At 36.9% G+C, this 16170-nt stretch overlaps 1 protein-coding gene across 3 annotated transcripts; it reads left to right on the top strand.

The window, feature by feature from the left end:
- The first annotated feature begins 3487 nt into the window (after window positions 1–3487).
- LOC112771498 (protein LONG AFTER FAR-RED 3) lies at window positions 3488–14648 on the top strand. 3 transcript variants are annotated; one of them, XM_072224127.1, is made up of 17 exons: window positions 3488–3713; window positions 4121–4237; window positions 4317–4456; window positions 4543–4703; window positions 5494–5595; window positions 5963–6035; window positions 6526–6632; window positions 6716–6839; window positions 9019–9213; window positions 9909–9994; window positions 11673–11780; window positions 11987–12082; window positions 12169–12267; window positions 12650–12724; window positions 13398–13529; window positions 13634–13749; window positions 14277–14648. In XM_072224127.1, exons 3-17 carry the CDS (start codon window positions 4378–4380, stop codon window positions 14449–14451), a joined length of 1728 nt encoding a protein of 575 aa, XP_072080228.1. In that variant the 5' UTR covers window positions 3488–3713; window positions 4121–4237; window positions 4317–4377; the 3' UTR covers window positions 14452–14648. The 3 variants fall into 3 exon arrangements, with proteins under 3 accessions (XP_072080228.1, XP_025672047.1, XP_072080229.1); XM_025816262.2 differs by having other exon boundaries at window positions 4121–4188; XM_072224128.1 differs by having other exon boundaries at window positions 3512–3713; window positions 4121–4188; window positions 4328–4456.
- Window positions 14649–16170: the final 1522 nt, after the last annotated feature.

Genomic DNA, 16170 nt, shown 5'->3' on the forward strand with positions numbered 1-16170 from the left:
AAAGAGGAACAAAATTCATGGGTTATTTTTGGAGGATGGGTCTTGGACCACGGAGACTACGACTCTAGAAATGGCGGCAAATTCTTTCTTTCAAAAGCTCTTTTCTACAAGGGAGGATATTGACCTGGACGCCATGGGGCCTTTTCCTTGCCCGTCTCTTAGTACTGAGGCTTGTCAAAAGTTAGTGGAACCGGTGACGTCTGAAGAGGTTAAAAGAGCTGTGATGACCATGAGTTCATTTAAAGCCCCAGGGCCAGATGGATTTCAAGCAATTTTCTACAAAGAGTTCTGGGACTCTCTTAGCAACGATGTGTGTAGACTGGTCAAGCGAGCCTTTGAGGGTGAGCCATTGAATGCGGCTATTTTCGATACTCTCATTGTTCTAATTCCTAAAGTGGAAGTTCCCTCTTCCTTACGGGAGTTTTGGCCTATTAGCTTATGTAATGTAATTTATAAAATTGTCACAAAGGTTCTAGTTAACAGGTTCAGACCTTTCCTGTCGGAGATCATTGGTCCTTTGCAAGGAGGGTTCATTCCAGGAAGAGGAACCACAGAGAATATTATCATTGCTCAAGAGATTATGCACTTCATGAGGAACACCAAGTCTCGAAAAGGGACCATGGCATTCAAGATTGATTTGGAAAAAGCTTACGACAGGGTAGACTGGCGTTTTCTGGAAGCTACTTTGGTCCGGTTTGGGTTTTCAAAGGCTACCATTAATCTTATATTGAATTGTGTGACTTCCTCTTCGTTGGCAGTTTTGTGGAATGGGAACAGGCTCCAAAATTTCAATCCGAAGAGAGGGTTGAGGCAAGGAGATCCTATGTCTCCTTATCTATTTGTACTCTGTATGGAAATGCTTGCCTGCTTTATCTCTCATAGAGTTTCCCAAGGTTTGTGGAACCCAGTTGCGGTTTCTAGGAATGGACCACGACTCTCTCATTTGATGTTTGCAGATGATCTTTTGCTTTTCTGTAAGGCATCAAAAGCTCAAGTAATAGAGGTCATGCATTGTTTGGACTTGTTTTCTAGAGCGTCAGGTTTAAAGGTAAATCTTCATAAGTCAAAGGCCCAGTGTTCTAAGAGGGTGTCAGAGAGGAGAAAAGAGGTTCTCTCAGGGGTCTCTAACATCCGGTTCTGCAATGATTTGGGTAAATACCTGGGAATTAACATCGGTCATGCCAGAGCTTCCAGGAAGACGACTCAGGAGATTATTGAAAAAATTTCGAGAAAGCTCTCCAGTTGGAAAGGACGCCTACTGAATAAGGCAGGGAGGCTTTGTCTTGTTAAATCGGTTATGGCCTCTATCCCAGTTTATGAAATGCAAATTTTTCTTCTCCCGAAGTATGCATGTAATAAAATTGATTCCTTGATGAGACAATTCTTGTGGAAAGGCCAAGCGACTGGAAAAGGGCTGCCTCTGGTCAGGTGGGAGGTCGCCATAACTCCTAAAAAGGCAGGAGGATTGGGTATTAGGGATACTTCCTGTGCTAACATGGCACTTCTGGGAAAGTTGGTATGGGATTGTCTAAATAATAGTGAGAAGTTATGGGTGCAGGTTCTGAAGCATAAATATCTCAGGAATCAATCTGGTATGAACGGAAACAGTAGAAATTCTTCATCGGCTACCTGGAAGAACATTGTTAGTGCCTATGAGCATCTCAAGGAAGGGCTTCATTGGAATATTGGAGATGTCCACAAATCAGTTTGGTATGATGAGTGGACTCCTTTTGGTAAGCTTTGCAACCTTGTTCCTTATGTACATATTTCTGAATCAGATTTCATGGTGGCTGACTTGTGGAAAGGGGTGTCTTGGGAGGTTGATAGTCTTACCACGCCTATTCCGCATGAGATTAAGCAGTTTATTTATGGTCTGAGATATCCTAGTTTGACTGAGTTGGAGCCACAGTGGGAGTGGTGGCCTGCAGCAACAAAAAAGTATAGTGCAAGGGAGGGTTACAGATGGTTATTAAAGAAAACATTAAATTGGAATGCCAACAGTAATTGGAACTGGTTGTGGAACACAAACATTCCAGAGAAGTTCAAATTTACTATGTGGCTTAGCTTACATGATGCTCTACCAACTGAGACCTTTCGATTCAAGCGGCATTTAGCTTCTTCAGATATGTGTAAGAGATGTAATAAGGCGCATGAGACTTTGGAGCATTGCCTTAGAGACTGTGAACGATCAAAGGCAATCTGGTATATGTTGGATCCTAGTATCCTGGACTCGACGGCTGGTACTGCTCTTGAAGAGTGGTTTCGGAAGGCCTTGGCTAACAATGAGGCGTCCTTTGGTGCAGGGCTTTGGTGGGTATGGAGACATAGGTGCAATGACATATTCAACACTGACAACCCTTGGACAGACCATAAGGTTGTTGCCTTGGCCAGAATTACCGCCAAGGACTTACAGGTTTACAGGAATCGAAGCAATGCCTTTAGGTCTCTCCGAAATTGCCTGTGTTGGGAACCACCGGTAGGCAATAGTTTTAAAGTTAATTGTGATGCAAACTTGTATATGGATTCAAATTTAGCGGGATTTGGGTGTATTATTAGAGATTCTAAGGGAGATTGGATCTCGGGCTGCTCTGGAAGCATTTTCCCTTGGTCTATAATCAGATGTGAATTATTTGCTGCTTGGAGGGGGCTGGTTTTAGCTTGGGATTGCGGTTTGAGGGATATTATATGTGAAACAGATTGCCTTGACATTCTGCCCATCATGCATGAGCTTACAAGTGGGTATCCCTCTGAAGTAACAGATTTGGTTCACAAGATTCAGGAGCTTTTATCTCGTCCTTGGCTTGTTCACATTGAATGGGTGTCCCGAGAAGCAAATAGAGCTGCGGATTGGATGGCTAAATATGGTGCCAAGAGTAACTCTAATCATGTTATTTGGTCTGAGCCTAGTGTTGATCTCCAACGAATCATCCGCTCGGATCTAGAATAGTTTTTGCTTTGTTTCTTTCCTTGTTTAGTCACCAAAAAAAAGAATCTTTCAAAAACTAAATTAGTAGTTAACCAAAAATTTAAAATGGATGAATCTTTTTATCAGCGTATTGTGCATGTAATAACCCGTTGGCAGTGATAAATCTTTAAACTCTGATTTGCTACGAATTAGTCATTGTCAGATTGAAGTGTAAAAAAAAAAGTAAAAAAAGAAAAAAGTTTTGTATTGATGAAACGACATCAACTTTATTTTTTTTAATTAAAAATGAGATTCAAATCCAAGATTTTAAGGTGAGATAGAAAAAATTATGCCATTTAAACTATAAATCAGTAGCACATCAATTTCACTTTATAAATATCATTTTAAATTTTCAATAGATAATAGATATCTAAAAGTATTTACTTAACTTACTAAAAAAAATTAAAAATTAATATTTAATTTTAAAAATATAAAAATATATAATTATTAAATATTCAAAATTTATTATAAAAAATAAATTAGAGATCAAATTATAAGCACCATAAAATTTAACAGGATAATATTCAAACCACTTAGTTATAACTTATAACAGACATTTAGTTTCCGATCATTGGAGATGCTTTAACTCACCTCTTCTCAACATAGTTCCCCCATTTCTCTTCCACTTCCTCTCCCGCTGTCGTTTGTCAGCGCCGCCAGAAACGACTCTTTAGCCCTCCTCGACGTCGTTCCTCTGGTTGAGCTTCGTGCTGCCGTTTCATTCACTGTGTCTGTTATTTGAAATTTTGTGAGTTCCGCCAATGTTGTTTGTTATCTATGGATTTTTACTTCATTTTATCCTTATTCATGGAGTTAATTGGTTTTGTGATGACATATGTCTTTTAGGAGTGATATGTATTGTGTGTTCCATCTTGAAATTTTGAGCAGATTTGATTAACCTTCAAAATATTAGTTGTGCGGTTCTGCAGGCTAGAATTGTTAAAACTTGGTTATAGTTCGATATAATTTTCGCAGTGTGTATTTAAAATTGTGATGCGGCTGAGACCTCTTAGTCCACTTGTAATTGGATCTTGTTATTCAAATTTCTCTGAAATTTAAGGGTTTTGCTCCGTTTCGAATTACATGTTCAGCTAGTGATGCAATTGTTAGTTGACTTTGTGAAACTTAGCTCTAGTAATCTGATTTTTCCTGCAGTTACGTCGTTGATGCTGCTGTTCCGAATAACATTAGCACATCAAGACGTGAATTTCATGATTTGCTGAGTAAGCCATCATTGAATGACATCCTTCTGTTTTCCTTTTGTCTTAGATGGTTTGTAATATAATATTCTTGAGTAGAAATTGTTTATTTTTCAGTACAAGAGATGTAATTTTTGAGTTAAACTTTTTAGGGCTATTTTAGGAAATTGCTACAGTACTCCTGGATATTACATTGGGACAGAAGAGTGCCCAATGAACTCTTTTCTGAAGCTGCTCTCCATTCCCATAGCTCTCCTCTCCATTCTTTCTTTCTCCTTTCTTCACCCAACTCGTAAGTTATAACTAACCTCCCTCTGCTTTTGACACTTTTTGTTCCCATTTGCATTGCAATTCAATAAGCTTTTGAAAAACTTCCAGATTTCTTGGGTTGGAAGGCACTAATGTCGTCTCAGCAAGTGGCAGATTTGGTTGTGAGGAATGGGGTGATATATACAGGTGATGATTCTCTCCCGTTTGCAGAATCCATGGCAGTGGCCAACGGGAGGGTTGTCCGTGTTGGAAACCATTCCTATGTGCAGGTTTTTCTTTCACTTACCCATTTATTTCAATTTTGAATTAACTTCTTTTATTCGGATGCATGCAAGGCCATGAATGGAATATATAGAATTCATTAGTTCCATCCTATTACATCACATGGTTTTTGGTAAATTTGGGAGCAATGAGGTTGAATACAAACATTTCACCCCCTCCTTCATGACCAGCATATGAGCATGGAACTAATCCTTGCTGTTTTGTAAGCAACTTGATGGTGGGATAGCTCGCTGTCATGGACCGATACCTTGACATTTGTTTAAGGGAGGATAAGCCTCTGTTTTGCTTTACTTACCACACTCCCTGGGTTGAATCCAAACATTGTAGTTATAATCCTCTTCATACCTTACTTTAGTTCACTCTATCCTTGAATATCCAAACCATGGAATGGAATTGATATTCTGTTTTGTTTAACTCTACTCCACCATCCACTTCATTCTATTAAGGGATTGGAGGAATGTGGTTCAAAGGAGTTATAATGTTTGGATAAACAAGAATGCATTATATTGGTAGCAGCAAAATACGGGGTTTTGGTAAAATGGAATGACGTTTGTTCCATTTCTAACCACTCCACTTCATATCCATTATAAAATTCAAGCAATGAATGAAAACTGATTACATTCTTTGAGCTCCTTTCCGTTTCATTCCACTGAAACTCAAACCACCAATCCAACCACATTCCATTAGTCATTAGTTACGAAAACAAATGTGACTTTGTTATTCATCTATGTGGGTTTTGGAGTCCAAACTGAGTTTGATCGCACCACACATATGCAGGAGTTGGCCAGCTATGGAACTGAAGTGTTGGATCTTGGTGGGAAAGTTGTGGTTCCGGGGTTTATTGATTCCCATGTGCATTTCATACCTGGTGGATTGCAGGTTCAGTTCATGGTTTACTCCCATATTAAAGTTTTATTCTTTTCTCTGGTGCTCATGTGTTTCACTTTGCTTATTGTTTATTTATTTTTGGCAATAATGATATGGTATATATGTTCAAAATATTTAGTAGTCCTGGAAATACTCTCAACCTCTAGCGTGACTCTTGAAGAAATTGTATGTACTGCTACCTTATGTATCAGGTGGTGTTTTGAAGTGAGAATATCAATATTATATCATTGATTTTGTCGACTTGTCATAGACTAGGATACTCAATTCATTTGTGTGTAAGAAACTAATTATGTTTAGAAATCCCATATCTTTACGATGCTTTGTTGTGTTCCCCCCTTTTAAAGTCCTATTAGAGCAGATGATGCAGGTGGATCTGACAGGTGTGAATAATAAGGATGAGTTTATCAGAAGGATCAAAGATGCAGTACAAAGTAGGCCTTGTGCTTATGCTTATTTCGTAGTTTTGATGGATAGAAAATTTATGCAAAACTTATGGTTTTCTTGAAGATGATCATACTCAATTCTCGTTTTAAATGTGTTCTTAATTTTAAACTTCTTTCGCATTTATCAAATTTGGTTGTGATTCTGAAGCTAAATATATCATTTAAATATGATGTTGATGCAATAAAAAATGAATGATACCTATGTTTTCATCAATTGTCTCTTTCATTTTATTAACCCCTAACTATGTTAGAGATCTGATTCTCACTTTCTGTCTGTCCAACTGGTGGGTTACTTTTCTTAGCATAAACATTACTAGTTGCCTTTCAGAAAAGGTTTTAATTTTTCTTTCACTTTGCTAACAACAATGGAATATCTTGTTGAATCTGTCAGAAACTTATGTTCACAAAGTGGGAAATTATCAAGCATTCTGAATAATCGGGTATGATATGTACTCATTTTGTTCACTTTTAACTTTAGGTACAAAACGAGGTTCTTGGATTTTGGGTGGAGGATGGAACAATGATTTATGGGGAGGAGATCTGCCAGCTGCATCTTGGATTGACGATTTCACTCCTTACAATCCCGTGAGCCTTAATGTTTCCGATGTTCCTTAGTATTTGGATATCTTCTTTCATAATGATGTATGTTATTTGAATTATACAATCAGGTATGGCTATCAAGAACAGATGGTCACATGGGCTTGGCTAACTCAGTGGCACTAATGTTGTGCGGCGTGACAAACTTAACAGCTGATCCGAGTGAAGGGACTATAAAGAGGACTCCAGATGGAGGTAATGGTTTGTTATCTTTCTATTAGACAGATTTGGAATTCTGATCATTCTTTTAGATTCAATGTTTTTAACCTTCTGCAGTGATTATCTAAAGATTATATGATTACAAATTGGTCTTTCTACAAGTAATAGGGGATTACCCCTGTTTGCATGTCCTACTCTTTAATTAACCAAGTTTCATTGCTGCACTGTCAATCACAAAAGGAAATAACTTAGAAAGTTATATATTGTGCATTTTTAAGATGATATTTGTATGTAATATTGAGAGTCTTATTACTATTTTTAGGTTAACTGAGCATTGTTTGGTAAAGTCATTTGAAAGCCTCCACTAAATAGCTTAATATATGGGAGTTTTTCTATTTGACATGATGTTGGAGGCTTATATTCAAGTGGTTAATAGTTTGATCCTTGCTAACTGATTTAAAATTGAAATTTAGCAATATGTAGGTTTGACCTGGCATTATTATTATTATTCGCATTTGAAACCCAAAGGACTTGGGTCAAAATGCATGTTAAATATAAAATCATACATGAAAGTTCACCTAACAACTTAATCTTGGGAGAGTTGGCTTTTGAAAAGCGCCCTGTTACTGTTTCTGGTCAACCTTTGCTGTCTATTATGTTGTATGGGTACTTCTAAATGGTTGCCACTCCACTTGTGGGATAGTTGTGAATGCTTCTTAATCAATATAGAATTTATTCTCCTTCGTAAAACAACAAATCTTATAGTTGAACTATTCTATTTAAGTTATAGAACAAATTAGTATGATATTCTTCCGAATGTTATATTTATAGAAATATTCTTATTCAAATATTATTTATGTTATGCTAATTTTATAATTTAATTACTCTTTTATTTATTAGGGTAAAGAATACTTCGTGTCCCCAATGTTTGCGATTTTTTTTAAACGTTTAATTTCATTCAATTTTGTCCCTAACGTTTTCGATTAATTCAATTTTGTCCTTAACGTCTTTTATTTATGTCAAAATTATCCTTAGAAGTTTTCAATTTTGTCCCTAAAGTTCTATATGAAATTAACGTCCACGGGTAATTTTGACATAAATAAAAAACGTTAGGGACAAAATTCAATGTAATTAAACGTTAGAAGTATTTTTGAAGAAAATTACAAACGTTAGAGACAAAAAATATATTTTACCCTATTTCTTATTTTACAATTTTATAAAATATTTCCTCCCATACCTGTACGCTGCTATTTGAAAAATTTTCATACCCCGGTATCTGTATTTGTATCTGAAATAGGTATTGTACCTGTACCGATGCAACTCATTTTGAGCAGAAGCTCCCTTACCTGGTTCTCACTCTCCTTTTTGTTTCTTCCGCAGACTATGGTTGCGTTTGTTTCTTGGGACTGAGACTAGGGGACTGAGATTGAGTATTGTGTTTGGTAAGCAAACACTGGAACTAAAATTTTAGTTTCGGGACACAATTTCAGTCTCTTCAGTACCTCCAGAAAGTGGAGACACGGGGATTGAAATTTCTGGGAACGTGGACTGAAACTTTAATAATATTTCTTTTCGAAAATACCCTCATTCAACTTTTCAAATTCCCGATTTTAGCCTCACACAACTTTAGTAACCCAGAAAATCTCTTCCTTCTTTGTTGTTCTTCGCCCCTCTTTGCTGCTCGAAGAACGACCGACAGCATCGCCGTTGCGCGCTGTCGCCCGTTGGCCCTCCTCCTCCTCCACTACTTTTGGTTGGTTTTCCTTTTCGAATTCTTCCCTCCCCTTTTTTTTGAGACTTCATTTCTGTTCCTCTTGTTCTCTCTTTCTTTACATGCGAGACCTTGCTACCAAGACCTATGGCGGATTTTGGGCTCTCTGTCATGAGCCGTTGTTCAGAATAAAAAACTATGATGCAATTGCTCATTCTACCACACCATATTTGGCTATTCTGTTGCTTTTTCATTCTTCTGAATTTGGCTATTCAGTCCTGTCTCTCGGTCTCTGTCTTCCAGTCTTAGTCTCTCAGTCTTAGTCTCCCTTCCAAACGTAGCCTAATGTTTTGGTTATTGTAATCTACCAGTTTATGAATTTATTCCACCAATTTAAAATGCCAAATGCCAATTTCATTTCAAGATTCATTATTCTTCTGTATTGGCTAACTTTGTGCAGTGTTGCTAATTATTGTATTGGCCTGTTGACAACTTGTCATGCAGAACCTACTGGATTGCTGATCGAATCTGCAATGTCACTTGTTATGTCGCAGATTCCAGAGGATTCAGTAGATAATAGGAGGGAGGCACTGCTTAGAGCAAGCAATCTTGCCCTGGAAAGGGGTGTGACAACAGTTGTTGATATGGGAAGATATTATTCAGGGACTTCAGCAAATCTTTCTTGGGAGGATTTTACAGGTTAACTTGGATAGTTTGAGTCTTTGACATTCAATTACAGTTAATAAGATGCAATTACTTATCATATTTCTTAGTGTTATTTTATAATGTCATTTTGTTTTTATTTATTTGTGTCATCTGAATGACAACATAGCCATAATGGAAACTGTTGTGCCTGTTGGGAATTGTGATATTTACTGTTTCCTTGCTATACATATTCTTTTCTTTTCTTTTCTTTTCTATATATAAACATCATAGTGCTAACTGTTGCCCACTTGAGCAATTCACAATTCTTCTAAGATTTCTTAATTGGACCACTGCTTAAGTTTTCAAAGAACTGATTAGGCAAACAGTGCCTTTTGTACTGAATTCCAAGATATAGTTGTAGAATCACAATCAATGCATTGAAATTGAATACAATATTAATCAATGAAGTGACAACCACGAATGTTGAGGATTTACATTATTTTCCATTGTATGATTTCATTTTTGTAATACCTTAACTTAATCTAAATTATACTTTCCGTTGTATAAAAAAGTAGATGGGAAATATTTTGTTGTGTGGCACAATCCTAAAGCCAATAACAATGCCTGTTGAATTGTCGATGTTTTCTCCTGATGTTCACATATATCTAATTATGATCAAAGTCTTATTCTTTTGCTATGATGTTTTGTTGTTTGTTGTTTCTTAGTTTTTATTTTTTCAATCTTTACAGATGTTTATCAATGGGCTAATTCTATGTCAAAAATGAAAGTTAGAGTGTGTTTATTTTTTCCAATGGAGACATGGTCACGTTTAGTGGTAAGAGCTCTTCTTCACTTATGGTTATTTTAATAAAAGGTTCAGTATTGTCCTGCTCTGCCTAAATTCTTAGTGCTGACTCTCATTCGTGTTTATATGTCTCGATTTCTCGGTAGTTTTGTGTACATAATAAACCTCCAATCTCGTTCTTGACAAAAGCACACAAGCGACAAAGTAGTCCTACCAAGATTTTAGATTAACAAATTTGTCCCTCATCATATATATATATATATATAAGATTTTACAGGACAAGATAATCCCATCAAATCCATTTGGGAGCCATTTTCAGTTCTAATTACAATGTGTGTGGGGGTGTCAATTTATTTGATAGAAAAAGAAATTTTATTAGAAAAGAAGAGAATATACAGAAGAGGATAAGTTATCCCCACAGAGGTACAATAGATAGTTAAGGCACTAAAACAAACATCCCATCTCATGTCTTGGAGCTTGTTGAATATACCTTAAAGACATCAGGCTGTCCAGGCCTTTAACTGATGAGACTCTAAAAGACTGCTGTGATGGATGAGTCTTTGGGCAGCAGAATTGTTAGTATATTTGGGGCTTCATCTTCCTCCCTACGATGGTTCTTGGGCCTTTAACCATGCTGTTCAGGCTGTTTACGTTGGTCATCTTGAGGACACGACGTGACTTTTAAGTTAGCGTTAGGACCTGTTTCTTTTGGTTGAGTGTTAGGACCCTTTAACTGAGACAAGTATGTGTGGAAAGGTCTGAGGGACTTGGGTATTATGGGGTGTCCAATGTCCTACATCGAGTAATCTGGGATGTTTGATGTTGTATTTAAAGAAAGTGGTTCTCCCTTAAAAGCAGCTTTTAAGGTGTAGTTTTTCAATTTCCATGGGTACTTAACAATGTTATCAGAGGCAGGATTAAGGTGAATACTGAGTACTGATAGTTGAGTGGCTACTGCTGGGTCTACGTCAATAGAGGGAAGCCATCATGAACATTGGCTCTCTACCGGTGGTGTATTGTTAGGGACTTGGTATTATGGGTTGTCTAAAGTCCCACATTGAGTAGTATGGTGTTTGTTGTATTTAAGGAGAGTAGTTTTTTTTTCCTTAATAGCTAGCTTTTAAGGTGTGGTTTCTCACTTTCCTTAGGTACTTAATAGAAGGTCTTATAGGGATGTGGACTTAAAGAGCTTACAACAGGACTTAACTATATGTGGTATCAAGGGAAAGTTAGTTGAAAGGTTGTTTGGCTTTGATGTCACAGCTAAGGGTTATATTAGGGCGGACTCTAGGAAGGGAAGGGGTTTAGAACATTCTATAGTGATAGACAAGCAGGTTTTGTGGGATATGATGACACCTGGCATCTATTTGTGTAAAGCTCATGAGCTATAAAGGACTTTCCCTCTTAGACATATTGTGAAATTGTAAACCGATGCTTTATAGATAAATGTTTTGTTTGTTTTGCTTCTGTGTAGAGGAACTCTATCCTCTATCTTGTATTATTCTTCTCATCTTAATGAAATTCTTCCTAAGAAAAGGATTATATGGTTTGCGGAATAGAATTTCCCCTGGCTGTAGATGCAAAGCCTATGCAAAGATTTGTATTGATTTCTAGGGTTCTTAGTGATTTGCCATTGCATAAGGGATAGTGCACTAATCTTTCTTCACATTCTATTTTGGAATTATAGTTCTAACACTTTCCTGCTCAGGATGTGATCAACAAGATGGGTTATGCCTTGAGCGAATGGGTGTACATTGGTGGTGTCAAAGCTTTTGCTGATGGCTCATTGGGTTCCAATAGTGCATTGTTTTATGAGGCAAGACCAAACATTCAAACTTTCTGTTATTTATTTAAAATCCTACATTGTTAATATTCTGTATTATATTTTCACTTGATCTTGGTGGAAGAGTGTTGACAAGGGGACACCTATCTTTTGGTAGACATAATTTTATCCCCATGTTTAACCATGGTCATGTAATCATGTAGTCTTCATGGGATTTACTCTGGTATTTTATTTCGTAGCCGTATGTTGACGATCCAAACAATTATGGCCAACAACTTATAGAGTCCGAAGCTCTTTTCAACATGGCTTTGGAGTCAGATTTATCTGGTCTGCAGGTGATTTGTTCTTCTTTTAGTATGAACACTGATATCAAATCAAGTTTTAGTTACCAGCTAGTTGCCTCGCTGTTTGTATCTTTCAGATTGCAATCCATGCTATAGGGGACAAAGCAAATGACCTGATCTTGGACACATATGGCTCAGTTGCCTCTACAAATGGACCGAGAGATCGAAGATTTAGGGTAATATGGTTACTGTAAGTTAAATCTACGGAAGCTTCTTAATAGGAAACTGAAAATAGAGAGTAGAGAGAGAGAAGAGGAGAAGTTTTCTGAAATGTGTATTATGGCTTCTCAAATCTCAATTGAGTGAGTTTTCAGTTTATATACAAGAGATAGGTAGTTTGTGGGGGAAGCTACTCAAAGGGTAATTTAGACTTTGCACTGTTAAGTTAGTGACAGCTAGTACAGCTTTCATCCTAGCTGGCAGAAGCTAGTTACTGCTGTTCCTAATGTTCTAAGCCAATCTGAGACTTCTTAGCTTACCCTATTACTTCTGCTATAGGGATAGAGTTCTAATATAATCTTTGTGAATTAAATCAAGTTACTGAAACTCTGGTTGCAGATTGAGCATGCTCAGCATCTGGCTATGGGAACTCCACACCGATTTGGCAAACAATGGGTTATTGCTTCTATGCAGGTTTTCTATGATTGTTATGTTTTCACTATCCGTTTTGTCTTTGCCCTCTTAATATGATGATATAACCGTCACTTGAGTAGCTGAAGTGTGCAGTTTAAATCAGCGTTTGCTAAATATGTTCTAAATCTGTCACCTCTCATCTTTTTGTCTTTTATGATGATGTATTATTTCATATATCATTTAATCTTGTTCTTTTTATTGCAAATACAGTTCCATCTTACTATGCTGAAACTAGATATTGTTTATATTATATAATACCATATCAGAGTACCTTTTGAATCTTGAGATGTGTTTTCCAAACCTACCACTACTAGTGCATTTTGGTACTCAAAGATGCATTTGCTACAGCTTTACAGGGATTGGATTCTAGCGGCCACTAATCTTATTCTATTGCATTGATAAAGTAGCTTTTCCAAATTTTACATTAATAACTTGTTTGAAAATCCTAGAAATCAGTACTGGGATGAGACCTTTCTCTCCACTACCATGTTCCCCAAAACTGCCTTTGTTTTTTTACTTTCAATTTGGCTGATTCTTGACTGGCATGAAAAGTAACCTAATATGCACCCTTTTGGTATGTATGATTCCCTGTTCATTTGTTTTATGCCTTGAAAGTATAAACATTGTCCTTCAAAAGATTTGTGACCGCTTTCTCGTTACCAATCATCAACAGCCAGATCACTTGCTGAATGATGCGGACACTGCCAGGAAAAAGCTTGGCAAAGATAGGGCTGACAATGGATCTTATTTATTTCGGTCACTCTTAGAAAACAATGCATTAGTGGCATTTGGTTCTGACTGGCCTGTAAGTTTGTAACATATATTAGTACTTGTCACTATGCAAATTTTCATGCTTCCCAACAGAATTAGTTAAAAGTTATGTTTTCACATTTTGTGTCTGTTTTACAGGTGGCAGAGATAAATCCCTTAAGTGGTATAAAGACAGCAATGAGAAGACAGCCTCCTACATGGGAAAATGCATGGATTCCATCAGAGTGCATTTCATTAGATGATGCGATAAAGGCGTAAGCAGGATAAAGATCTTTTGTTTGAAATTTGAATAAAACCACTGCATATTCAGTTCATTAGTACTAATCATATTCGTACTTCAATCTGGCACATTGATGCATGAAGCCATGATTTCTGTTTTCTAGATGATGATTGCATGTTACATTCTTGCTACTTCTTCATATGATACTTTTTGATGATTGTAATGCTAATTGTAATCTTTTAACTTACTTTTCAAAGGTGTTTTTATCCTATGCTCATAATGCATTTTCAACATCGTGTAACATGATTTTCTTTTGAGTGGTGCTATATGATGTGAATGTCTTATGAAACTTGTTGAACATTAGTGGTCTGAGATGAACAAATATATTACTAAAGAGCTGGCTGAAATCATGATTCGTGAGGAGGTTAAAATCTACAACAGATAACGATGACAAATATTTTCATACCAGTTTCTTATTGATACTTCTTTTTATGCTTCCTCAGCATTTCTATTTGCTTCTTCCTAGTCATGCATGATTCTAAATCTCTGTCATCCTTACAGGTATACCATTTCCGCTGCTCGGGCAAGCTTCCTTGACAATGATCTGGGATCCTTATCTCCAGGGAAACTTGCAGATTTTGTCATACTAACCACTCATTCCTGGGAAGAGTTTGCTGAAAGTGCATCTGCATCTATTGCCGCGACATATATTTCCGGTGTGAGAGCATATCCTTGAAGGTATTCCATAATCTATTTCAAGTTTTACAATCAAATTTGCATCAGATGTGCAGAAGGAAAGAAGTGTTGTAGCGCCAGTCCTCTGAAAGGTTTTAAATACAGTCATCTTATTTTTTATTTTTTTAGGAAGATTAATACATACGCATGAGAATGTGAACATTATTTTAATTCCATATTGGTGTATTAATTATTTCATATTTGTTCTTGTCATGTGAGTTTTTCTATATTTCTTTTATACGACTAATACTAGGCGTACACCAAAATCAACTATAAAATCAGCCATTGTATTTTTATACGTATACAAATACAAAAATTTAAAAACTGGAAAAACAATCTCACTCTCACTCATACGCTGCGCTCCTCCCTTCCTATACTCCTGAGTCACATGCGCCAAACCATCTCCACTTAGTCGCAATTCTCTCGTCACGCCCGCTACCATGTTTGTCTTCGCGCTACATCTTCACCACTGAACTAAAACAAAACTTATTTGTCTTTCCTGCTTATGCATTTTGGCAAAGTGCATTTCGGTGAGCTTCTTCTCCTGCATATCCTTCTTCCTGATTGATCTTTACTACTTTTTCCCCAAATACTCAATTACAAGTTTGATTTAGGTCGTGTTTGATTATAGTTGTTCACTAGAGAATCTCGTTTTTCTTTTTCGGGGTTTTTGTTTGTTTTTGGTGTTTTTCCTTGTTATCGTCATTGATTGACTATTTTGTTGGAGTATTTCGACTACTGGTGCGTGGAAGCTAAAGGATTTTGGTTCATATGTGTTTCATGGGTCCACAATTTTCATGAAGCACTTTTTCATTTGGATATAGAAATGGAATAATTTGACCGATCTTTACTTTAAAGTAGTCAAAAGAGATGCTACTCTTCAAAGGAACTTTCTCTTTTGGATTATCTAGTAACTTCTTTTAATTAATTGACAAAGATAACACAGTTTATCGATTTTCATGTTGTTGTCATAAATATTTATAATTGAGTACTTGTTTAGTTGTTTTCTTGAATGCCATATTGCAAGATGAAGACTTCATGCCATATTAAAATATTAGTTTTGTTTGTGTTTGGTTAACATTATGAAGGTGTTTGATTATATCATGGGTTTGAGCTTTGATTTAAGTCTTGCTTTGTTGGATTTATGTTCTTGATTTAAATCATTTGATCATACTATTTGTTCTGAGGATTACCTAAAATGATGTTTGGGCTCAGATGTGAGGCCCAAATGCTCAGGGGAGTAGTCTTCGACTTGTCCTGCGTCAGATAATCGCCGTCCGAGTTGTGTGTTTGAAAAGGTGGGGGATGATACCTGCAAGACACTCCAATGCCTAAGTCAGCACAGGGCTTAGTAGGTTTAAGTGTATTGGAACTTAAAGGTACCTAAGTGTGTCAGGGTATTTATAGGAGATGAGCCAATAACCACCGTTGAAGTAGTTCTACTTCTGATGGTGGATAACTGTCCCTTTATCTTAGGGTTGTTGAGATCTCCCTTCTAGAAGTGGGTGAGAGATTCTGGGAGGCAGTTACTCACTTAGTAAAGTGTGAGCTGCCTGTCTCGAGCTGTTCCGACCTCTTAGAAGAGGTCGGATACGTAGATGAGGCCGTTCTTCTTGATTGGGCCTCTTAACTTTATTGGGTCTGGCTTATATTTTGGGCTAGGGTATGAACAATGCCCCTACTCGAATCTGATCTCTTTGTTTGAGTCAGATTCGAGTAT

The sequence above is a fragment of the Arachis hypogaea genome, chromosome 18, assembly GCF_003086295.3.
Source record: "Arachis hypogaea cultivar Tifrunner chromosome 18, arahy.Tifrunner.gnm2.J5K5, whole genome shotgun sequence".
Taxonomy (NCBI): Eukaryota; Viridiplantae; Streptophyta; class Magnoliopsida; order Fabales; family Fabaceae; genus Arachis; species Arachis hypogaea.

Coding starts and splice junctions, on each gene's coding strand:
- LOC112771498 (XM_072224127.1), top strand. CDS start 4,378: ATGAACTCTTTTCTGAAGCTGCTCTCCATTCCCATAGCTCTCCTCTCC. Junction 4,704..5,493: donor GAAACCATTCCTATGTGCAG/GTTTTTCTTTCA, acceptor ACACATATGCAG/GAGTTGGCCAGCTATGGAAC. Junction 12,725..13,397: donor GGGTTATTGCTTCTATGCAG/GTTTTCTATGAT, acceptor AATCATCAACAG/CCAGATCACTTGCTGAATGA.